General features: G+C 50.6%; 1 protein-coding gene across 1 annotated transcript in view; it reads right to left on the bottom strand.

Moving 5' to 3' along the window:
* Positions 1–905: 905 nt before the first annotated feature.
* The window catches only part of LOC147113119 (calpain-14-like), a 47,017-nt gene continuing 22,348 nt past the window's right edge, over positions 906–25,574 (bottom strand). Inside the window, exons 5-11 of the mRNA XM_085998009.1 lie at positions 24,470–24,606; positions 21,844–22,018; positions 20,550–20,621; positions 13,642–13,730; positions 3,771–3,845; positions 2,585–2,745; positions 906–1,138 (exon numbers count right to left, since the gene is read on the bottom strand). Of these exons, the coding sequence (XP_085854135.1) occupies positions 933–1,138; positions 2,585–2,745; positions 3,771–3,845; positions 13,642–13,730; positions 20,550–20,621; positions 21,844–22,018; positions 24,470–24,606 (915 nt within the window). The 3' untranslated portion in view covers positions 906–932. The remainder of the gene's footprint in view (positions 1,139–2,584; positions 2,746–3,770; positions 3,846–13,641; positions 13,731–20,549; positions 20,622–21,843; positions 22,019–24,469; positions 24,607–25,574) is intronic.

The following is a 25,574-nucleotide window of genomic DNA, read 5'->3' as shown; positions in this document are numbered from 1 at the left end:
CGAGGGTGGGAGATGGGAGGCCGGCCAGGAGAGCGTTGGAATAGTCAAGTCTAGAGATAACAAAGGATATGAGCGTTTCAGCAGCAGATGAGCAGAGGCAAGGGTGGAGACGGGCAATGTTACGGAGGTGGAAGTAGGTGGTCTTGGGGATGGGAGGATATGGGTTGGACATTTGCTTGTTCAGTCAAAAGAAAGACAGAATTTCCGACAATACAGCAGTACTTCACTGGAATGTCAGCCTAGGTTATGTGCTCAAGTCCTGGACTGTGGCTTAAACCCACTACCCTCCGACTCAGAGGCTGTGTCTGGGTTGGGGAGGGGGGCAGGGTGAGGGATTGCAATACCTGGGGTCCTGACTAAAAGGAGTGGTAACCCTTGTGATCAGTAAGGCAAGCCAATTGTTTGTAGCTCAGCGTCCTGTGCATGTCTCCACTTAACCTGCTCTCGCCGTTAGCCGGTGAGGTTCTGGTCAAGAAATCCCAGAGAGGGTTTTGGGGGGCGGGGGCAGTTGGAGCAAGTGCAGCATCAGCACTCGGAGTGAGGGGGGTGGGGGGAGCTGAGAGACTGAACCAGGAAGTGGGGAGAAAAGCCAGAGTGGAAAGAAAGAGAGAGAGAGAGAGAGCGAGAGCGAGAGAGAGCGAGAGAGAGCGAGAGCGAGAGAGAGCGAGAGAGAGCGAGAGAGAGAGAGAGCGAGAGAGAGCGAGAGAGAGCGAGAGAGAGCGAGAGAGCGAGAGAGAGCGAGAGAGCGAGAGAGCGAGAGAGAGAGAGAGAGAGCGAGAGAGAGCGAGAGAGCGAGAGAGAGACTGAGATGCAGCCTGAAAATGCCGCGACTGACACCCGACTGGTTTCAACACCTTTTTGTTGAATCAGTTCACTCACCCCCTTCATCATCCTCTGTGGGGCTTTGGGAGGGGATGGGTGGGAGGCTGCCGTTACCATGGCGAGTATTTAGACGGTTGCCCAGCGATGTCACCTACCTTGAAAAGGAGACAGGCTATGTAAAGGTTGGGGCTTTTGTTTCTCCGGCGGTCCCTTGGCTTCTGCAGGAGGCTCACGGTGAAGGGGCAGCTCTTGGTTTTTTTTTTCATATTGCTCTCAGTCAGCGTCACACTGTACTGTGGGTTCATGCAAAACATCCCTGCAGAAATTAACGGGGAATTTATACAAGATGCTCGGTCCCATGGCAGTATTTCAAAGAAAAGCAGGTGAGTTCTCCCTGGTGTCCTGGGCCAATAACGATCCCTCAGCCAACATCATTAAAAGAGATTAACTGGTCAATATCGCATTGCTGTCTGTGGGATCTTGCTGTGCGCAACTTGACTGCCGTGTTTCCCTGCATTGCAACAGTGACTACTTCAAAAGTAGTTCATTGGCAGTAAAGCCTGTTGGGACGTCCCGAGATGGTGAGAGGGGCTGTAGAAATGCAAGTCTTTCTTTCTTTTGTCACCTCCCAGATCCATAACTCCCCGTGTGAATCTCTCCAGTTAGGTTTCCGCCCCTCCCACGGCACTGAAACAGCCTGAACCATAGTCACAAACGATATCGTCTGTGACCGCGGTGCACTGTCCCTCCGTGTCCTCCTCAACCTCTCTGCAGACTTCACCAGGGTCAATCGCACCATCCTCCTGCAAGGCCTCTCCTCCATATTTGTGGTGTATGTAACCTGTTCCACCTTAAGAGAACTTAAGCCTGTTCCACCTTAAGAGATGTACTACTTTCTCTGGCTGCTGTATACGTAATACCGGTGGTGACCACCGGTATATAAGTACTGTGTAGTGATATTGTATTTAGTATAGTCCTGACCTCCAACTAGTAAAGACCTGTTGAACTTTATTCTTGTAGTCTGTGTCAGTAATTAATCTTAATACAACTGGAACACACAGACTTAACAATATTCCAGCTGGGTGAGGCTGTACTCGCCTGTTTCCACTCTTCCCTGTCCAGTCGGAGCCATTAGCTTCTCTGGCAATGGCTTCTCTTCCCACCTAGGGTTCCCAAGCTGGGGAATTGGGGGCTCAGGGAGAGATGAAGAATCCGGTGTCACGTGATTAGGAGTCACATGGTCAGATGTCATGTGGTCAAAGCATCACGGGATCAAACCTCCAGGAATACCTCGAACCAGAGTTGGTAACCCGATTCTCGCTCCCTCATTTTTACCTCCATATACCCCAACGATCTGTCCTTGGCTCCCTCCTCCTCCTCCTCCTCCGAGTCAGAAGGTCGTGGGTTCAAGCCCATCTCCAGAGACCTGAGCACACAATCTAGGCTGAGTTTCCAGTGCAGTACTGAGGGAGTGCTGCACTGTCGGAGGTGCCGTCTTTCAGAGGAAACGTTAAACTGGGGCTGCGTCTGCCCTCGCAGGTGGATGTAAAAGATCCCACGGCACTATTTCAAAGATGAGCAGGGGAGTTCTCCCCGGTGTCCTGGGCCAATAATGATCCCTCAACCAACCTCACTAAAAAAAAGATTATCTGATCATTATCACATTGCCGTTTATGGAATCTTGCTGTGCGCAATTTGGCTGCCGCATTTCTACAGTACAAGAGTGACGAGGGTCCTGGGAGCACTGAGCACATGCACATACCATTACTGTCAATGCGGCCTCCAGCACTGTGTCCTTTGAGCCAGGTGCCACGGTGGACGGACAGGGCCCATTTCTGCTGGTTTGCACCTTTCAGGAAGTCTGGGGTTAAACTGCAAATCACCAGCTCCTCAAATTGTGCCCTGAAGTCCTGCATCGCCATCCTGTGGAGAGGAAAGGAACTGCGTCGGACACTCAAAATTCAAGCAGGGTTTCCAATCCGTGGGAGAGGAACCGTGGGGGCTGTTGCTGCTTCCGATGGAATTCCTTCAGGAATCGTTTTCTCCCCCTGCTCTCCCGTCCCCCTGTATCATGAGCCATCCTCAGCAGAAAGATCGGGCAGGCCTCTGCTCAAGAATGCTCTTTGACTTCCTACTCCAGATTTGGGAGTGCAGGCCCACACCAGTCTCTCAGAGCAACTCTCTCCGCATTTACATTCCCTCCCACTCCGTCTCTCACTACCCTTCCCATTTATATTCAATCCTGGTGCCTAACTCTCTTTCTCCCTTCCTCTCGAACATTCTTCCTGTCTGTATGTGTCACCCACCTCCCACCCTCCGTAATCTTGAGCTCATCCAAAACTCTGCTGCCTGTTTCCTAACTCGCACGCAGCACCCCGGGGCTCACTGGCCTACATTGGCTTCCAGTTCGGTAACGCCTTAATTTTAAAATTCTCAGCCTTGTTTTCAAATTCATCCATGGCCTCACCCCTTGTCTATCGCTGTAACCCTTTCCAGCCCTTACAGTCTTCAAGATATCTGCACTCCTCCAATTCTGGCCTCTTGTGCATCCCCGGTTTTAATCGCTCCACCATTGGTGACCGTGCCTTCAGCAGCCAAGGCCCTAAGCTCTGGAATTCCCTCCCTAAACCTCTCCTCCTCTCTCTCTCTCCTCCTTTAAGATGCTCCTTAAAACCTACCTCTTTGACCAAGTTTTTGGTCATCTGTCCTAATATCTCCTTATGTGACTCGGTGTCAAATTTTGTTTGATAATCGCTCCTGTGAAGCGCCTTGGAACATTTTACTATGTTAAAGGCGCTATATAAATGCAAGTTGTTGAGGTATCAGAGTGTGACTCACCCTGTGATCTGTACACTAGTGAGTGAGCTATCCGAGTGTGACTGTCCCATGAAGACTGTACACTAGAGAGTGAGGTACCAGCAGAAAACATTAATAACATTTTTCCTTACCAGAACTCTCCATCATTCCGAGACAACAACAATTGCTCCTTTATTTCGGGATCGATCCTGTTCCACTGCACGGACCTGTTTGGGAAATAAGAATCAATGCTGAGGCAAAAACAATGGGCATAGCTAATTCTAGCATCAGAGACTTCCTGTCATACCAGTCCTAGTATGAGTGAATGAAACCTCAATAACTGTGACAGTGTATGGTTACAATATCCCACCCTCTACAGCACATTGTGAAAAAGCCCCATTAACAGGTATATGGTTAACTAATTCCTTGCTCACCACAGCCCATTTTCTATGTGGGGATCTAAAACAGCAGTTTCTATCCCAATGTTTTTTTGAATACAGTGACTTTTGTCACAGAGGCCATTTTGCACATAGCAAGTTCCCACAAAGAGCAACGAGATGAAGGACTAATTAATCTGTTTTAGTGATGGTGCTTGAGGGCGGAATATTGGCCAGGACACGGGGAGAATACCCTGCGATTCACTCAATACTGCCATTAGCTCTTTAATATCCACAGGAACCATCAAAACACAGAGACGGGGCCTCGGATTAACGTCTCATCCGAAAGAGGGCCCCTCTGACAGTGCAGCACTCCCTCAGTACGGCACTGGAGTATCAGTCTGCATTATGTGCTCAAGTCTCTGGAGTGGGGCTTGAACCCACGGCCTTCTGACCCAAAGGCAAGAGTGCATCACATCGCTAAGATATCAGTCAGGAGTGGAAAAACTGGCTGATTCTTCTCTCGCTCACACAGGGATGCTGAGGCCTAGTGTAGGGCAGGGGGCACCATCACTGTGCCTATTGGTACAGTGGTTTAACAAGCGGTTGGAATCAGTTTGTGCCGCAATGCAGGGCAGGACAGCAGTCGGTCATCAGTGCACACGCGCTCTGCTACCTTCTCTCGAGCTGCTGTCTAACAGGGTCGCTCTTCCTGTGCCGCTGGGCTCAGGAAGTGAATGCACTGCCATCAGGAGAGGTGTGTTGTGGGGTTGGTGCCAAGTTTGGCGGGGGGAGATTGCAGAGTACTTGGAACATTCCCAGTTGTAGACCGCACATCAGATGCTCCACTATTAACCTAGCCCTTTCTAAGAGCATTAATGGGCATAGCTCGAACCGTATGGGGCAAATTACACTGCTGCCCGTGTCCTAACTCGCACCAAGTCCCGGTCACCCATCATCCCGGTGCTTGCTGACCTACATTGGCTCCCGGTGTGGCAAAGCCTTGATTTAAAAATTCTCATCCTTGTTTTCAAATCCCTCCCTGGCCTCGCCCCTTCCTATCTCTGTAACCGCCTCCAGCTCTACAACCCTCCGAGATAGCTGCACTCCTCCAATTCTGGCCTCTTGCGCATCCCAGATTTTAATCGCTCCACCATTGGTGGTCGTGCCTTCAGCTACCTGGGCTCTAAGTCATAGGGGGAGAAATTGGGTGAGTAGCGCCACCTGTTAGCGCCTAAAGAGGCAGTCAGTGGCTGTAGCGCCACTGGCTGCGCCTCCCGTGATATTCAGCAGGGGCGCTAATGGTGGCGTTAGCCATTTGCGCTGCGCCGCCACCGATGACGTCATCGGTGTGCGCAGCGCCCCATTCGCGCCCCGAACGCGATATTTGGCAGCGAACGCCGCTGTAGCGCCGTTCGCTACCCGCGCCTGGTTCACGGGGCCTTGCTGCGCCGGCAGAGGCGTAAGTTAAGGTGGAGGTGCGGGGCAGCCACTTTTTCGGCGGCCGCCTGCCAGCACCTCCGTCCCCGGCCTCCTGGTGCCCCCCCCCCGCGGCATTGCCGGCTGTTTCCCGAGAGCCCGGCACTTCTCCTTGGTGCCGGGCTCTTTTGCCGGCACTCGCGATCGGGGTTCGCGCTGTTGCAGGCCCCTCCCCCTTAACAGTGGGAGGAAGGCCTGCAGTACCACAGCGTGCCGTGCCGCAGCGTGTGGCGCTACGGCACGTTGCGCTGCGATATTCAGTTTCAGCGCCCTAAGAGGGACGCGGAGCGCCTCAAGCCTCGCCCCGTCTCCCTCTAGGGGCACTGAAACTGAATTTCTGACGATCGCTACAGCTTCGAACGCTGCGCAAAAACCAGCGCCCAGGCGAACTTGGCGCCAGTTTGGTGCCTCAACCGAATTTCTCCCCCATAGTGTCATACAGCACAGAAAGAGGCCCTTCGGCCCATCGTGTCCAGCGCCAGCCATCAAGCCCTATCTAATCTAATCCCATTTTCCAGCATTTGGTCCATAGCCTTGTATGCTATGGCATTTCAAGTGCTCATCTAAATGCTTCTCGAATGTTGTGAGGGTTCCTGCCTCTACCACCCTTTCAGGCAGTGAGTTCCAGATTCCAACCACCCTCTGGGTGAAAAAGGCTCTGGAATTCCCTCTCTAACCCTCTCCGCCTCTCTATCTCTCTTTCCTCTTTTAAGATGCTCCTTAAAACCTATCTCTTTGACCAAGCTTTCGGTCATCTGCCTTAATATCTACTGCTCTAAGGAGAACAACCCCAGCTTCTCCAGTCTATCCACGTAACTGAAGTCCCTCATCCCTGGAACCATTCTTGTAAATCTTTTCTGCACCCTCTCTAAGGCCTTCACATCCTTCCTAAAGTGCGGTGCCCAGAATTGGACACATTACTCCAGTTGAGGCCGAACCAGTGTTTTATAAAGGTTCATCATAACGTCGACTCTAATTTCTCTCCACAGATGTTGCCTGGCCTGCTGAGTTTTTCCAGCATTTTCTGTTGCTATTTCATCATAACTTCCTTGCTTTTGTACTCTATACCTCTATTCATGAAGCCCAGGATCCCATATGCTTTTTTAACCACTTTCTCAACCTGCCCTGCCACCTTCAACGATTTGTGTATATATACCCCCAGGTCTCTCTGTTCATGCACCCCCTTTAGGATTGTACCCTTTAGTTTATGTTGCCTCTTCTCCTCGTTCTTCCTACCAAAATGTATCACTTCCCACTTTTCTGCGTTAAATTTAATCTGCCACGTGTCTGCTCATTTCATCAGCCTGTCTATGTCCTCTTGAAGTCTATCACTCTCCTCCTCATTGTTCACTATACTTCCAAGTTTTGTGTCATCTGCAAATTTTGAAATTGTGCCCTGTACTCCCAAGTCCAAGTCATTAATATATATCAAGAAAAGCAGTGGTCCTAGTACCAACCCCAGGGGAACACCACTGTATACCTTCCTCCAATCTGAAAAACAACTGCATTGCCCTCATCAACCCTCTCTGTTACCTCATCAAAAAACTCAATCAAGTCTGTGCTGGTTTTCCTTAATTAATCCACACTTGTCCAAGTGACTGTTAACTTTGTCCCTGATTATCGTTTCTAAAAGCTTCCCCACTACCGAGGTTAAACTGACTGGCCTGTAGTTGCTGGGTTTATCTTTGCATCCTTTTTTGAACAAGGGTGTAACATTTGCAATTCTTCAGTCCTCTGGCACCACCCCCGTATCTAAGGAGGACTGCAAGGTTATGGCCAGTACCTCCACGATTTCCACCTTTATTTCCCTCAGCGTCCTGAGATGCACCCCATCCGGTCCTGGTGACGTTTCTACTTTAAGTACAGCCAGCCTTCCTAGTATCTCCTCTTTATCAATTTTTATCCCATCCAGTATCTCCACTACCTTCTCTTTCACTATGACTTTGGCAGCATCTTCTTCCATGGTGAAGACAGATGCAAAGTACACATTTAGTATCTCAGTCATGACCTCTGCCTCCATGCGTAGGTCTCCTTTTTGGTCCCTAATCGGCCCCACCCCGACTCTTACTACCCATTTATTATTTATATGCTTATAGAAGACTTTTGAATTCCCTTTTATGTTAGCTGCCAATCTATTTCATATTCTCTCTTTGCCCCATTTATTTTCTTTTTCACTTCCCCTCTGAACTTTCTATATTCAACCTGACATCTGTCATACGCCCGCTTTTTCTGCTTCATCTTATTCTCTATCTCTTTCGTCATCCAGGGAACTTTGGCTTTGGTTGTCCTACCTTTCCCCCTCGTGGGAATGTACCTCGACTGTACCGGAACCATCTCCTCTTTAAAGGCAGCCCATTGTTCGATTACAGTTTTGCCTGCCATTCCAATTTACCCGGGCCAGATCTGTTCTCAACCCAGTTAAATTTCCCTTCCTCCACTTAAGTATTTTTACTCTAGATTGCTCCCTGTCCTTTTCCATAGCTAATCTAAACCTTATGATACTATGATCTCTGTTCCCTAAATGTACCCCTACTGACACTTGCGCCATTTGGCCCACGTCATTCCCCAGAACCAGATCCAGCAATGCTTCCTTCATTGTTGGCAGGTTAGCAAAGTTTCCATCACCAAGGCTCTCCTCCCTTGCCTGCAGCTCTCATTCTGCTGATGTCATTAAGAAATCTGATAGCGTTTATATATATATTTTAATTTAATAAATGCCCCAGGCACCTATGCAATAACAAGTTAATTGCTGCAGAATAGACAGGGCCTGGCTCAGGGCCAAAGGCCTGCAGGCTAGAGTTGAATAATCCTTTTCTAATTCTCAGACACAGACTGTGTGAAAAAACATCCATACAACAAGAATAACTAATCCTCGAGTTTTGATAACTGCAATCGGGCTGGCACTAGCACAATAACAGACCATTTTAACTTTCAAAGGAGTGAAGGCCCAATTCTGGCACTCAGTGCCCAGTGAAACACAGCAGTTTGTCTGCCCGGGTTTGGTATTGAGGTTCTCCGCCAGCATTAGTCCACCGTCTGCCAAGCAGTGTCCGAACCCTGACTTAGTCTGAATTCTCTACTAAAGCCACTTTTACAGGAGGTAGATGAGCGGGTGAGGACAGTAATGAATGTTCCTGACCTGTCTGTATGTAGATGAGCGGGTGAGGACAGTAATGAATGTTCCTGACCTGTCTGTATGTAGATGAGTGGGGTGAGGGCAGTAATGAGCGTTCCTGACCTGTCTGTATGTAGATGAGCGCGGTGAGGACAGTAATGAGTGTTCCTGACCTGTCTGTATGTAGATGAGCGCGGTGAGGACAGTAATGAGTGTTCCTGACCTGTCTGTATGTAGATGAGCGCGGTGAGGGCAGTAATGAGTGTTCCTGACCTGTCTGTATGTAGATGAGTGGGGTGAGGACAGTAATGAATGTTCCTGACCTGTCTGTATGTAGATGAGCGCGGTGAGGACAGTAATGAGTGTTCCTGACCTGTCTGTATGTAGATGAGCGCGGTGAGGACAGTAATGAGTGTTCCTGACCTGTCTGTATGTAGATGAGCGGGGTGAGGACAGTAATGAGTGTTCCTGACCTGTCTGTGTATGTAGATGAGCGCGGTGAGGACAGTAATGAGTGTTCCTGACCTGTCTGTATGTAGATGAGCGCGGTGAGGACAGTAATGATTGTTCCTGACCTGTCTGTATGTAGATGAGCGCGGTGAGGACAGTAATGAGTGTTCCTGACCTGTCTGTATGTAGATGAGCGGGGTGAGGACAGTAATGAGTGTTCCTGACCTGTCTGTATGTAGATGAGCGTGGTGAGGACAGTAATGAGTGTTCCTGACCTGTCTGTATGTAGATGAGCGCGGTGAGGGCAGTAATGAGTGTTCCTGACCTGTCTGTATGTAGATGAGCGGGTGAGGACAGTAATGAGTGTTCCTGACCTGTCTGTATGTAGATGAGCAGGGTGAGGGCAGTAATGAGTGTTCCTGACCTGTCTGTATGTAGATGAGCGCGGTGAGGACAGTAATGAGTGTTCCTGACCTGTCTGTATGTAGATGAGCGCGGTGAGGGCAGTAATGAGTGTTCCTGACCTGTCTGTATGTAGATGAGCGGGGTGAGGACAGTAATGAGTGTTCCTGACCTGTCTGTATATGTAGATGAGTGGGGTGAGGACAGTAATGAGTGTTCCTGACCTGTCTGTATGTAGATGAGCGCGGTGAGGACAGTAATGAGTGTTCCTGACCTGTCTGTATGTAGATGAGCGGGTGAGGACAGTAATGAGTGTTCCTGACCTGTCTGTATGTAGATGAGCGGGTGAGGACAGTAATGAGTGTTCCTGACCTGTCTGTATGTAGATGAGCGCGGTGAGGACAGTAATGAGTGTTCCTGACCTGTCTGTATGTAGATGAGTGGGGTGAGGGCAGTAATGAGCGTTCCTGACCTGTCTGTATGTAGATGAGCGCGGTGAGGACAGTAATGAGTGTTCCTGACCTGTCTGTATGTAGATGAGCGCGGTGAGGACAGTAATGAGTGTTCCTGACCTGTCTGTATGTAGATGAGCGCGGTGAGGGCAGTAATGAGTGTTCCTGACCTGTCTGTATGTAGATGAGTGGGGTGAGGACAGTAATGAATGTTCCTGACCTGTCTGTATGTAGATGAGCGCGGTGAGGACAGTAATGAGTGTTCCTGACCTGTCTGTATGTAGATGAGCGCGGTGAGGACAGTAATGAGTGTTCCTGACCTGTCTGTATGTAGATGAGCGGGGTGAGGACAGTAATGAGTGTTCCTGACCTGTCTGTGTATGTAGATGAGCGCGGTGAGGACAGTAATGAGTGTTCCTGACCTGTCTGTATGTAGATGAGCGCGGTGAGGACAGTAATGATTGTTCCTGACCTGTCTGTATGTAGATGAGCGCGGTGAGGACAGTAATGAGTGTTCCTGACCTGTCTGTATGTAGATGAGCGGGGTGAGGACAGTAATGAGTGTTCCTGACCTATCTGTATGTAGATGAGCGCGGTGAGGACAGTAATGAGTGTTCCTGACCTGTCTGTATGTAGATGAGCGGGGTGAGGACAGTAATGAGTGTTCCTGACCTGTCTGTATGTAGATGAGCGTGGTGAGGACAGTAATGAGTGTTCCTGACCTGTCTGTATGTAGATGAGCGCGGTGAGGGCAGTAATGAGTGTTCCTGACCTGTCTGTATGTAGATGAGCGGGTGAGGACAGTAATGAGTGTTCCTGACCTGTCTGTATGTAGATGAGCAGGGTGAGGGCAGTAATGAGTGTTCCTGACCTGTCTGTATGTAGATGAGCGGGGTGAGGACAGTAATGAGTGTTCCTGACCTGTCTGTATGTAGATGAGCGTGGTGAGGACAGTAATGAGTGTTCCTGACCTGTCTGTATGTAGATGAGCGCGGTGAGGGCAGTAATGAGTGTTCCTGACCTGTCTGTATGTAGATGAGCGGGTGAGGACAGTAATGAGTGTTCCTGACCTGTCTGTATGTAGATGAGCGGGGTGAGGGCAGTAATGAGTGTTCCTGACCTGTCTGTATGTAGATGAGTGGGGTGAGGACAGTAATGAGTGTTCCTGACCTGTCTGTATGTAGATGAGCGCGGTGAGGACAGTAATGAGTGTTCCTGACCTGTCTGTATGTAGATGAGTGGGGTGAGGACAGTAATGAGTGTTCCTGACCTGTCTGTATGTAGATGAGCGCGGTGAGGGCAGTAATGAGTGTTCCTGACCTGTCTGTATGTAGATGAGCGCGGTGAGGGCAGTAATGAGTGTTCCTGACCTGTCTGTATGTAGATGAGCGGGGTGAGGACAGTAATGAGTGTTCCTGACCTGTCTGTATGTAGATGAGCGGGGTGAGGACAGTAATGAGTGTTCCTGACCTGTCTGTATGTAGATGAGCGCGGTGAGGACAGTAATGAGTGTTCCTGACCTGTCTCTATGTAGATGAGCGGGGTGAGGACAGTAATGAGCGTTCTTGACCTGTCTGTATGTAGATGAGCGGGGTGAGGACAGTAATGAGTGTTCCTGACCTGTCTGTATGTAGATGAGCGGGGTGAGGACAGTAATGAGCGTTCTTGACCTGTCTGTATGTAGATGAGCGCGGTGAGGACAGCAATGAGTGTTCCTGACCTGTCTGTATGTAGATGAGCGCGGTGAGGACAGCAATGAACAGGACTGAGAGCTGACCCATCTGTCTGAGGTGCCCCTGTTCGCTATTTGTATGGGGTGGGGTGGGGGCATCTGTCATGATGGGTAACCCTCGGGCCTGCCCAAGCAATGTTAGGGCCTCTACACTTAAAGAATGATTTGCATTTATATAGCACCTTTCATGAACTCAGGACGTTTTACAGCCAATGAAGTACTTTTTGAAGTGTAGTCACTGTTGTAATTTAGGAAACGCGGCAGCCAATTTGCGCACAGCAAGCTCCCACAAACAGTAATGTGATAATGACCAGATCATCTGTTTTAGTGATAGTCATAGAGTCATAGAGTAATACAGCACGGATAGAGGCCCTTCGGCCCATCGTGTCCGCGCCGGCCATCAAGCCCTGCCTAATCTAATCCCATATTCCAGCATTTGGCCCGTAGCCTTGTATGCTATGGCATTTCAAGTGCACATCCAAATGCTTCTTAAATGTTGTGAGGGTTTCTGCCTCCACAACCCTTTCAGGCAGTGAGTTCCAGACTCCAACCACCCTCTGGGTGAAAAAGTTCTTTCTCAAATCCCCTCTAAACCTCCTGCCCTTTACCTTGAATCTATGCCCCCTAGTTATTGACCCCTCTACTAAGGGAAAAAGCTCCTCAGCATCCATCCTATCTATGCCCCTCATAATTTTGTACACCTCAATCATGTCCCCCCTCAGCCTCCTCTGCTCCAAGGAAAACAAACCCAATCTGCCCAGTCTCTCTTCATAGCCGAAGCGCTCCAGCCCTGGTAACATCCTGGTGAACCTCCTCTGCACCCTCTCTAACGCGATCACATCCTTCCTGTAGTGTGGCGACCAGAACTGCACACAGTATTCCAGCTGTGGCCTAACCAGTGTTTTATACAGCTCCATCATAACCTCCTTGCTCTTATATTCAATGCCTCGGCTAATGAAGGCAAGTATCCCATATGCCTTTTTTACCACCTTACCCACCTGTTCCGCTGCCTTCAGGGATCTGTGTACTTGCACACCCAGATCCCTCTGACCCTCCGTCTTGCCTAGGGTCTTTCCATTCATTGTGTATTCCTTTGCCTTGTTAGTCCCCCCAAAGTGCATCACCTCGCACTTTTCCGGGTTAAATTCCATTTGCCACTGTTCCGCCCATCTGACCAACCCATCTATATCGTCCTGCAGACTGAGGCTACCCTCCTCGCTATTTACCACCCTACCAATTTTTGTATCATCCGCGAACTTACTGATCATACCCTTTACATTCATATCCAAGTCATTAATGTAGACCACAAACAGCAAGGGACCCAGCACCGATCCCTGTGGTACCCCACTGGCCACAGGCCTCCAGTTGGTTGAGGGGTAAATATTGGCCAAGACACCGGGGAGAACTCCCCTGCTCTTCTTCAAAATAATGCCATGGGATCTTTTGCATCCACCTGAGAGAGCAGACGGGGCCTCGGTTTAATGTCTCATCCAAAAGACTGCACCACCGACAGTGCAGCATTCCCTCAGCACTGCACTGGAGTGTCAGCCTAGATTTTTGTGCTCAAATATCTGGAATGGGATTTGAACCCACAACCTTCTGACTCAAAGGTGAGAGAGTGCTACCCACTGAGCCAAGGCTGACACTCAACTTAACTGAGCGCTGGCGGATGGCTAAGGGCCGCTTCCCACAATCTTTCTGCCCGTTCCGGACAGGAGAGTTGTGAATGATGCCTAAGGTTTCTAACATCATCGTGGACTCATAGTGCCCCGGGCAAGGGTTGAATCTAACTGAATCCTGCGGGTCCTGGAGGGATTCTTCGGGGCACGCTCAAACTCCATTACCACAAACACATGGGAGTAGCAAAGGACTACCTGTTTTCAAGGGTTCGAGGTCCCACCTCAAACTCCGATTGTAACTGAGACTCAGTGAGACCAGCGGGCGGGGCTGTTCTGAAGATAGTTTGGATGAACACAGTTCTTAATAATCAGTTGTCACAGTAACTGCTGAACTCACCGATCACTCCAACGCCCATTCCACTCGGTCTCATTCCCCCATGGATTCCTCACTCGGACTAACTCCTCCATTCGGTCTTTGTACAACACCTTCCCCAAAACAAAACCAAACGACAATTTAAGATTGTTTTGGTTTACAGATACAAGAGATAAAGAGGATAAATACACAGGCCGGAGAGAGGGTAAACACACAGGCCAGAGAGAGGATAAACACACAGGCCGGAGAGAGGGTAAACACACAGGCCGGAGAGAGGGTAAACACACAGGCCGGAGAGAGGGTAAACACACAGGCCGGAGAGAGGGTAAACACACAGGCCGGAGAGAGGGTAAACACACAGGCCGGAGAGAGGGTAAACACACAGGCCGGAGAGAGGGTAAACACACAGGCCGGAGAGAGGGTAAACACACAGGCCGGAGAGAGGGTAAACACACAGGCCGGAGAGAGGGTAAACACACAGGCCAGAGAGAGGGTAAACACACAGGCCGGAGAGAGGGTAAACACACAGGCCGGAGAGAGGGCAAACACACAGGCCGGAGAGAGGGTAAACACACAGGCCGGAGAGAGGGTAAACACACAGGCCGGAGAGAGGGCAAACACACAGGCCGGAGAGAGGGTAAACACACAGGCCGGAGAGAGGGTAAACACACAGGCCGGAGAGAGGGTAAACACACAGGCCGGAGAGAGGATAAACACACAGGCCGGAGAGAGGATAAACACACTGGCCGGAGAGAGGATTAACACACTGGCCGGAGAGAGGATTAACACACTGGCCGGAGAGAGGATAAACACACAGGCCAGAGAGAGGATATAAACACAGGCCAGAGAGAGGATAAACACACAGGCCGGAGAGAGGGTAAACACAGGCTGGAGAGAGGATAAACACACAGGCCGGAGAGAGGGTAAACACACAGGCCGGAGAGAGGGTAAACACACAGGCCGGAGAGAGGGTAAACACACAGGCCGGAGAGAGGGTAAACACACAGGCCGGAGAGAGGGTAAACACACAGGCCGGAGAGAGGGTAAACACACAGGCCGGAGAGAGGGTAAACACACAGGCCGGAGAGAGGGTAAACACACAGGCCGGAGAGAGGGTAAACACACAGGCCGGAGAGAGGGTAAACACACAGGCCGGAGAGAGGGTAAACACACAGGCCGGAGAGAGGATAAACACACAGGCCGGAGAGAGGGTAAACACACAGGCCGGAGAGAGGGTAAACACACAGGCCGGAGAGAGGGTAAACACACAGGCCGGAGAGAGGGCAAACACACAGGCCGGAGAGAGGGTAAACACACAGGCCGGAGAGAGGATAAACACACAGGCCGGAGAGAGGATAAACACACTGGCCGGAGAGAGGATTAACACACTGGCCGGAGAGAGGATAAACACACAGGCCAGAGAGAGGATATAAACACAGGCCAGAGAGAGGATAAACACACAGGCTGGAGAGAGGGTAAACACAGGCTGGAGAGAGGATAAACACACAGGCCGGAGAGAGGATAAACACACAGGTCAGAGAGAGGATATAAACACAGGCCAGAGAGAGGATAAACACACAGGCCGGAGAGAGGGTAAACACAGGCTGGAGAGAGGATAAACACACAGGCCGGAGAGAGGATAAACACACAGGCCAGAGAGAGGATATAAACACAGGCCAGAGAGAGGGTAAACACACAGGCCGGAGAGAGGATAAACACACAGGCCGGAGAGAGGATTAACACACAGGCCGGAGAGAGGATAAACACACAGGCCGGAGAGAGGATAAACACACAGGCCGGAGAGAGGGTAAACACACAGGCCGGAGAGAGGATAAACACACAGGCCGGAGAGAGGATTAACACACAGGCCGGAGAGAGGATTAACACACAGGCCGGAGAGAGGATTAACACACAGGCCGGAGAGAGGATTAACACACAGGCCGGAGAGAGGATTAACACACTGATGTGCCTCAATGAATCCGAGACGCAACGTTAACGGAGCAAAGCAAGGCTTTTATTAACTCAGAAAGTAATACACAGTGGAGAAGTGTCTCTCATCCAGAGATCTGCTGTACTGCCTGTGAGACACGCTGGGGCATGCTTAAGTAGGGGCCAGGTATGGGCGGAGCCCTACACACAATACAATACAGGTAAGGAAATGAAACTGAAACTAAACTCCCCTGCTTGTCATAGTCACAGGCACAATCAAACACAGAGAATACAGAGTGCCTGATGAATGGCATATTTCATCACATTCACCCCTTCTACATATTTAGTCTGTTCGGGGGTTTATTAGTCCTCTGTGACCGACGTAGCTGTTGTGGTGCCGCGGGTGTCGGCTGGGTGTCCCCGGTGGCCTCCTGGGTCTCTGCCAGGGGCGCCGCCAGGGTTGTTGAAGGGGTAGTTGGTGGGGGCACCGTTGGTCGATGTTCTTCCGGGGGTGATGAAAGGATAGTGGGTGGGTAAGAGTTGCTGTGATCGTTGTTGCTGTTGTTGTCGTGGTTGTTGTCGGTACCGGCTGGGGTGACGTCTTTTATAGACACGGTGTCCTCCCTTCCGTCGGCGTGCCGGACATACGCGTATTGGGGGTTGGCATGGAGTAGGTGCACTGACTCCACGAGAGGGTCCATCTTGTGGCCCCTCACATGCCTTCGTACAAATACCGGACCTGGGGTGGAGAGCCATGACGGCATGGATACGCCTGAGGTGGATTTCCGGGGAAAGACAAACATTCGTTCATGAGGCGTGGCATTAGTGGCGGTACACAATAGCGACCGTATCGAATGGAGCACATCTGGGAGGACTTCCTGCCAGCGGGAGATAGGGAGGCCCTTGGTCCTTAGAGCTAGAGTGACTGCTTTCCATACTGTCCCGTTCTCTCGCTCCACCTGGCCGTTACCCTGGGGGTTGTAGCTGGTGGTACGGCTCGTGGCGATCCCCCTGGACAGCATGTACTGGCGTAGCTCTTCACTCATGAAGGACGCCCCCCTATCCGTATGGATGTAGCTCGGCATACCGAACAGGCAGAACAGGCTGTTGAGGCATTTAATGACCGTGGCGCTGGTCATGTCTGGGCAGGGGAAGGCAAATGGGAAACGGGAGTATTCGTCCACAATGTTCAGGAAGTAAACATTGCGGTCGACTGACGGGAGGGGGCCCTTGAAATCTAAGCTAAGCCGCTCAAAGGGCCGTGTAGCTTTGATTAAGTGGGCTCTATCTGGGCGGTAGAACCGAGGCTTGCACTCAGCGCAAGTGCGGCAGTTCCTGGTCAGAGACCGAACTTCCTCAATCGAGTAGGGTAAGTTGCGGGACTTTATGAAGTGGAACAGCCGTGTGACCCCTGGGTGGCAGAGGTCGTTGTGGAGGGTCTGTAGCCGATCCCCGGTGGCGCTGGCACACATCCCTCGTGAGAGGGCGTCGGGGGATTCGTTAAGGGCCCCTGGCCGGTAAATGATGTCATACTCGAAGGTGGAGAGCTCGATCCGCCACCTGAGAATCTTATCATTTTTAATCTTCCCCTTCTGTTTATTATTAAACATAAACGCTACCGACCGCTGGTCGGTAAGTAGGTTGAAGCGTTTGCCGGCTAGGTAGTGGCGCCAGTGGCGCACTGCCTCCACGATGGCTTGGGCCTCCTTTTCCACGGAGGAGTGTCTGATCTCGGGCCCTTGGAGGGTCCTCGAGAAGAAAGCTACGGGCCGCCCCGCCTGGTTGAGGGTGGCCGCCAAGGCAAAGTCAGACGCATCACTTTCCACTTGAAAGGGAGTGTTCTCGTCCACTGCCTGTAGCGTGGCCCGTTCAATATCCCGCTTAATGCTTTTGAAGGCGGCGTGGGCCTCAGCAGAGAGCGGAAAAGAGGATGCTTTCAAGAGGGGGCGGGCTTTGTCGGAGTAGTTGGGGACCCATTGGGCATAATAAGAAAATAACCCCAGGCACCTTTTCAGGGCTTTGGGAGTGTTGGGCAGGGGCAGCTCCCGTAGGGGGCGCAATTGGTCGGGGTCTGGTCCGATTTCCCCATTCTCCACCACGCTGCCTAGTATGCAGAGGCGCGTGGTGTTGAAAACGCACTTGTCCTCGTTGTAAGTGAGGTTGAGTTTTTGTGCGGTTTTCAGGAACCTCTCGAGGTTCGAGTCGTGATCCTGCTGGCTGTGACCGCAGATGGTGACGTTGTCGAGGTAGGGGAAGGTTGCCTGCAAGTGGTGGTCATCGACCATGCGGTCCATCTCCCTCTGGAAGACCGAGACCCCATTCGTCACCCCAAAGGGGACTCTGAGGAATTGGTAGAGGCGTCCGTTCACCTCGAAGGCGGTGTACGGGCGGTCCTCTGGTCTGATAGGGAGCTGGTGGTACGCTGACTTGAGGTCGATGGTGGAGAACACCCGGTATTGGGCAATTTGGTTCACCATTTCTGATATGCGGGGTAGCGGGTAGGCGTCTAGTTGGGTGTACATGTTGATCGTTTGGCTATAGTCGATCACCATCCGTTTCTTCTCGCTACCCCTCACCACCACCACTTGGGCGCGCCACGGGCTGTTGCTGCGTTCAATAACGCGCTCCCTCAGCAGCCTGTCCACCTCGGTCACGATAAACCGCCTGTCCTCCCAGCTGTACCTCCTGCTTTTGGTCGCTATTGGCCGGCAGTTGGGAGTAAGGTTCGCGAATAGCGAAGGCGGCTTTACCTTCAGGGTAGCCAGACCGCACACTGTGAGGGGCGGCTGGGACCCACCGTAATTGAGCGTGATGCTTTGGTGGTGGCACTGGAAATCCAGGCCCAAGATCATGCTCGCACATAGACTCTTCATGATTAGTAATTTAAAATGATCGTATACAGTTCCGTTAACGGACAATTGTACCGCGCAGTAACCCATAATGGTCGATGTCTGGGTTTTATCAGCCATAGAGATGGTGCCCCGAGCAGGGACCACCGTTAGAGAGAGTTGTTGTGCTAGTTCAGGGTGGATAAAACTCTCCGTGCTTCCACTGTCAATTAAACATTTAACCCCGCACCCGTTTACCTCGATGTCCACCATTGATTTGGATAGCGGGTGCGGTCTGGTCTGGTCCACTGTGACTGATGCCACTGTAGGGCCCTGATCGAGACAAGATGGCGTCCACGCTGTCTGCTCACAAGATGGCGGACCCCACGAGGTCGGGCAAGATGGCGTCCAAGATGGCCGCTCCCACGGCGCACACGCGGCGGTGGCGGGTTTTCCAGCAGGGTTCCCTCTGCACACCTTCCCGAAGTGCCCCTTCTTACCGCACTTAAAGCAGGTGGTGCCTTTCGCCGGGCACAGGTTTCTGGTGTGCTTCGGCTGCCCGCAGAAGTAGCAGTTGGGGCCCCGACGCGTCGCGGCTGTCGTAGGGCTTCTGGGGAGAGAGCGGGGCCCCGACGGTGTCGGGCTGCCGGGCGGGGAAGATGCCTTCCAAGATGGCGGCGCCCTTGGTGCACACGTGGCGGCGTGGGCGGCGCGGGCTGAAGAGTAGGCGTCCGAGTTTCTCTGGGCCACATCCAGGGATCGCGCTGTGTCCACAGCCTGTTTCAGGTCCAATCCCGTTTTTTCCAGTAGTCTCTGCCGGATGTAAGCGGAGCTGAGGCCTGTGATAAAGGCATCACGAACAAGCTCGTCAGTGTACACTGCGGCTTTTACATCTTGGCACTTGCAGTCTTTGCCAAGCGTTTTCAGGGTGACTAGGAACTCATCCAGCGATTCCCCAGGTCGCTGTGTGCGAGTAGCGAGCAGATGCCTAGCGTACACCTCGTTCGTAGGCTGCTGGTAATGCGCCTTTAGGATGTCGCAGGCGGCCGGGTACGTGTCGGCGTCTTGGATGAGGGGGTAAACCCGGTGGCTTACCCAATTCCGCAGGATTCCGAGTTTCATACTTTCAGCGTCCGTAGCGTCTGTGATGGCTGCGGAATTGTCCAGGAAGAATTCCATACACTTAAACCAGTGTCCGAATGGTGCCGATGCGTCCGAAGCATGCGGGTCCAAATCCAAACGTTCGGGTTTCAAGAGTTGATCCATTGCGTTGAAAATTGAGTTAATAAAATTGATGTGCCTCAATGAATCCGAGACTCAACGTTAACGGAGCAAAGCAAGGCTTTTATTAACTCAGAAAGTAATACACAGTGGAGAAGTGTCTCTCATCCAGAGATCTGCTGTACTGCCTGTGAGACACACTGGGGCCTGCTTAAGTAGGGGCCAGGTATGGGCGGAGCCCTACACACAATACAATACAGGTAAGGAAATGAAACTGAAACTAAACTCCCCTGCTTGTCACAGTCACAATCAAACACAGAGAATACAGAGTGCCTGATGAATGGCATATTTCATCACACACACAAGCCGGAGAGAGGATTAACACACAAGCCGGAGAGAGGATTAACACACAGGCTGGAGAGAGGATAAACACGCAGATCTCACATTACCCCTCACCCCCTCCTATTGGCTTCTGACCTGCATCATGTTGCGTGGCTGATATCGCTACGACTAAATCTGATGCAACCAATAAATCCATGAGTGGGCTTCACCAGTCCTCCCTCCCCTCCCCTCTTCCCTCCCAGGAACGTAAATCAGACAAAAACGGACACCAAGCCACATATGGAGATATTAGAACAGGTGACCAAAAGCTTGGCCAAAGAGGAGACGATGCAGTCAGGATGCAGAGAGGAGTCGAGGTGAAGCTCAGTCTATTTGCAGATTAGAAGGGAGAAGAGAGGTAAGTCCGAGATCAGTCGCTGTCCCATCTTATCCAGCCCCGTGCGATTCAAAGTGTCGGCTTCACATGTCCTGAAGGACTGGCCCTGATGTCTGCACAAGTTGGAAAATTTCACTCCCCCACCCCGCCCCCTGCAGCTGGTGTCACCCGGACAATCTCGAGTCTCTGTAGATTTTTGGGATAATCGTTGAATAGGGACAATCTGAAGACATTACCTCTTCAACACCGGTTACCGAATAGGCATGAGTCATCACCAGTCCGTTAGCTAGCACCTGCTCTCCGGCTTTCTGGTTAGAAAAACAAACAGCACAAAGTCACCAGAAGATAACATTTATTCATTCTTTATCTGCAGTAAACTTGTGGTGGAACTGGTGTTATGATGGTGCAGTGTGTTGGGAGTTCCAATACCCTACACCACACAGTCATGGGATACTTGTCAGCAACTACAATTCCCATATGGTGAGTACCAGGGCTCTAGCGCGTTCCTGTGGACACAGCCCAGTTTACGCGTCTTTCACAGATATAAGCTCGGGCCTAAGTGCTTCGGAGAAGCAGGGTTTGAATCCTGGGGCAGGTGGGGTGGAGACTACAGAGCCTGTCAACCACCTTGGATGGACAAAATGAGAAGCAGAGCGAATACAAGCGTATTGAGTGGTCCTCATTGCACTCAACAGCGCTCATTACACTGTTCTCCTGGCTCTATGGCAATTCACCCAACAGGCGTTTCATATATTTGTTTATTCATTCAAGGATGTGGCATCATTGGCCCAAGGTGGAGGTGGACCCACTTCAAGCAGTTTAATCCAACTGAAAGTCTTGCTCGGCCACTTCAGAGGGCAATTAAGAGTCAACCACGTTGCTGTGTGACTAGTCACATACAGGCCAGACCGGGTAAGGATGGCAGGTTTCCTTCCCTAAAGGACATTAGTGAACCAATTTGGTTTTTATGACAACTTTTTTATTTCCAGATTATTAAAACTGAATTCAAATTCTCAAACTGCTACAGTGGGATTTTAACTCACATTCTCTGGATTACTAGTCCAGCAAGATGACCACTACACTGTACCCACTATCCTAGTAGGATGCTCCTTTCTGCCGCTCCCCCAAAGATAAAACTCCAGAATGGCTGTTACATCAGCACTCGACATAACCAGCGTAAACAGGTTGAAGCCAATTGTACAGATGGTAGGAGAGTCAATTTTACATCCTACACTTCCATGTCGGGATAGCTACCTTCCTTAGCAGGCCATTCGAAGGTCCATGCAGCTCTGCATTAGATGCTCCTCCTGTTCCCTTCCAAATATCCCAGTCCATCACCGTGAGGAAGGCTCCTCTCAGGGAAGATATTCATTCCCACAACCTTACGCTCCCAGTACATCATTTTATAGACTTCCCAGTTGTTTATCACGATGAAGATTATTTCTACTTGAGGATCAGCTAGTAATTTTTATCCCTTTTAATAAAGCTAGAGTTCACACAGAGAAAGGAAGGAAAAAGCGCGACTCTTACCACCGAGGCAGTGTTGCAGCCCATGAAGGACTCAAGCTTGACGGCCTTTTTCAAAATCTTCCACAGATCCGAAGGTGGGTTCTTCAGTGAGATCGTGGATTTAATCCCACCCGTGAAGTCCACCATTGCTTCAGAAATTCGTCCCATATGCAAATCTCCATATGATCCATACAGCCTATCACACAGTTATATCTGGTTATTATCCATCATTGTCATGATTACACACCCTACCCTAGTAGGATATTAATTAACTGGGGTTCCGCCCTGCTTCTCATGTCCAGCCATCTTCTGGGAGGAGGAGGCGGCTTTGGCCGGATCTTCCATCCATTCATCCTCCACACCGTTTCTCACCCCAGCACCCATCTAGGGGCATGTCTGGGGGCTGTGCCATGAACTCTGCCCATTCCCCGCTTGCAAGACCTCAAGGCAATGCTCGGCAGCTGAGAGTTGGCTTGAGATCTTCTGGGGCCTTTTGAAAGGCCCTGGACCTCTAGGAGGCAAAGGTAATCTGTTCCAGAGGGGATCAATTACCTTCTTTTTGAAAGACTCCTGGCTCCTATTGGAGCTGAAGACATTGTTGTAGAATTGTGTTTCTCCTCAGCACAGGCAGGGCCTAGGGCACCTCTGGCTGTGGGCTGCTCCTCCTTTCCTGTAAGGATTAAGACGGGCACTGCTGAAGCACCTTTGCAGGCACCGGAAGTCCATCCAGAAATGACCACTTCCTTGCAATTCAGGATGTGATCCTCGACCTTGAACTCGGGCGAATGGGGGAGGATCTGCGCCATTGGAATGGCACCAGCGGAGCGGGACCCCCCGGAATTTCAGCCCCTTTGCTTTTCATGATGACCGTCAGGTCAGTCAGGGGCTCTAAAGAGAAAAGATCGATTAATGTTTCGGAAGTAACCCTTTGTAGGAACTCTGATCAAGGGTCTATGCCCGAACTGTTACCTCGGGGAGTCATTTCATTTTGGAACTGAACATTGGGCGGGGGTCTAACAGGCGACCAATGCGATACCACCTGTTTCCTCTACCGCCCAAGGCAAATCTCTACCTCAGAACATCCAAACCACTTGATTCAACAGCTTCTTTGTGGATTGTTGAGAGCAGCCCCCTGAGGTTTGTAAAATGATGAAAGTATTGGGTCCAGTGTTTTTGGTAAAGATATTAGAAATGGATTGTGGAAGTAGAGGGGATAGGAACATAGGCATTACCAGACAAAGAAAGACCACGGTCCATCTAGTTCGCTATCTACCATCATGGTAGTCACGTTATACAACAATAACGGAGTTGTTGACTCACCATAGCGATCAATCTCTATCAATTAGTCTACAACAGAGCCAGACATGAGGTGAGGAAAACCCCCAGTGGTGAAGAGCTTTGGGAACCAGACGGCCAAAGTCACCTGTTGCTCCCGAGCATGCTGTACTCACCACACGTCATGTCTCAAATTATTCAAACACTGTATCCCAAAATGTTATTTTCTGAAAGAAATCTCTCTCATTTGTATTTGAATGAATCGACACAGTACGAACTGCTGTGTGTCTCTAAAATACAGCGAGTCAGGTTAGCAGCCAGCAGGTATTCCTTTTCTCCGAGGGTTGTCGCTCCTATCTTCTGTGTTTCTATTCTATTCTTAAGAAGGAGTTGGATATATTTCTTAAGGCTAAAGGGATCAAGGGATATGTGGAGAAAGCAGGGACAGTGTACTGAATTTGGATCAGCCATGATCTCATTAAATGGCGGAGCAGGCTCGAGGGGCCGAATGGCCTACTCCTGCTCCTATCTTCTATGTTTCCCTCAAATGGGAGACCAGTGGACCTGGTATGCATGGGTACATAAACATCCTACAAGAAGGGAGGAGGAGATTGGGATATATCAGGGATGGGGGTGAGGGGTGTAACATGTAGTATAATTTGAGGCGAGTATTCATTTTGTGAAATTAATTATCCAAAGTAGCCGACCTTCTGTGAGGCCCCACATAGCACAGAAGGGGGACATTCGGCCCATTGTGCCTGTGTAAGGTGTCTCCAATTAGTCCCACTCCCCTGCTCTTTCCCTGTAGTCCTGTAAATCTTTACTCTTCATCTTGAACTTTAATGAGACGACCTGCAGTGACACACTACCAGGTACCGTCGATGCTAATTCTTGGGAGAAATTCACAGCCCCTGTGCCCCTTCCAAATGACCTCATGGGTAAAGGCTGTACCCAGTGTGGTTCAGAGCTACCAATTCCTGGTCTGTGCTGATCTCAGCTGGGGTATTGGGAGGAGAGCTCCAGTTGGTCTCAGTACCCTAGGGCTGGGGAAGAGATAGGGGTTTCCCCTCCCCCCGCCGATCGCCATCCAGTCACTTCTGCCGGATGTGTGTGGCTGCTGGGTGAGAAAAAGATCAGGTGTGGCTGTGGTTCCACGCCCTGCGCCACCCCCCCACCCACTACAATGGTCAGGGAAAGGCGGGAGAAAGTGATGGGAAGAGCTGCCATTATCCCGCCCCCCAGCAGCAGCCGGCAGTAAGTGGTGTACAGAGGGGAAGCCGATCTCCGGGAAGAGCTGCCAGGTGTTGAAGGGCTCTCTCGGTAAGCAGCACCTGCTTTACTGTGCCACGGTTCGGTGCCTCCCTGTCCTTACTTGGCATAGGCTTTCTCCATCAGAGCGCACCAGAACTCATTCTTGTCAGGTGACCTGACGAAAATCAGCTGACCCAATTCATCTGTAGGAAGGCAGTCGTCGACTACAACATCAACCCAGTCACCAAAATACCAGAACTGAAATTAGAAAGGAAGACACTTTACATTTAGGCCATTGACAAATCCCTCTTCTTTCCTGCATATTACATAGAATTACATAGAATGTACAGCACAGAATTAGGCCATTCAGCCCAACTGGTCTGTGTCGATGTTTATGCTCCACACGAGCCTCCTCCCACCCTACATCATCTCACCCTATGAGCATAAACTTCCATTCCTTTCACCTGATGTGTTTATCTAGCTTCTTTTCCACTCAAATCTCTTGAAAAAAAGTACAAGAACATCCAATACTCTGCTACCACACGACATCCTGAGGATATATTAAGGTCGGTGTCAGCAGTGGCTCAGTGGGTGACACCCTTGCCTCTGAGTCAGGAAGTCGGGTTCAGATCCCACTCCAGGGACTTGAGCACAAAATCTAGGCTGACAGTCCATGTTAAAGGCGCTATATAAATACAAGTTGTTGTTGTTGTTGTTGATTGACGGATAAATATTGGCCAGAACACCAGGGAGAACGGTCCACTCAGTTTAACATCTCATCTGAAAGACAGCACCGCCAACAGCACAGCACTCCCTCAGTCCTGCACTGGAGTGTCAGCCTAGATTTTGTGCTCAAGTCTCTGGAGTGGGACTGTGAATCCACAACCTTCTGGCCCAGAGGTAAGAGTGCTATCCACTGAGCCAGTACATCCTTGTTGAGGTGCGCTGCCCAGACTGAATACAGTACTGCAGATGGGGTCTGTCCAATGATCTATACAACCGAAGCATAGCTTCCTCCCCTTTGTATTCCAGGCCGCTCGAGATAAAGGCCAACATTCCATTAGTCTTTTTGATAACTTTTTGTACCTATCCACGAACTTGCACTGATTTGTGTACATGGACACAAATCCCTTTGCTCCTCCACAGTTCCTATTTCCTCACTATTTAGAAAATACTCTGATTTGTCCCTCATAGATCCAAAGTGGATAACCTCACACTACCTCTCA

The sequence above is a fragment of the Somniosus microcephalus genome, chromosome 9 (genome assembly GCF_052327205.1).
Source record: "Somniosus microcephalus isolate GS21.2 chromosome 9, FLI_Smic_1.0, whole genome shotgun sequence".
Taxonomy (NCBI): domain Eukaryota; kingdom Metazoa; phylum Chordata; class Chondrichthyes; order Squaliformes; family Somniosidae; genus Somniosus; species Somniosus microcephalus.
This window is presented reverse-complemented; position numbering and strand designations above follow the sequence as displayed.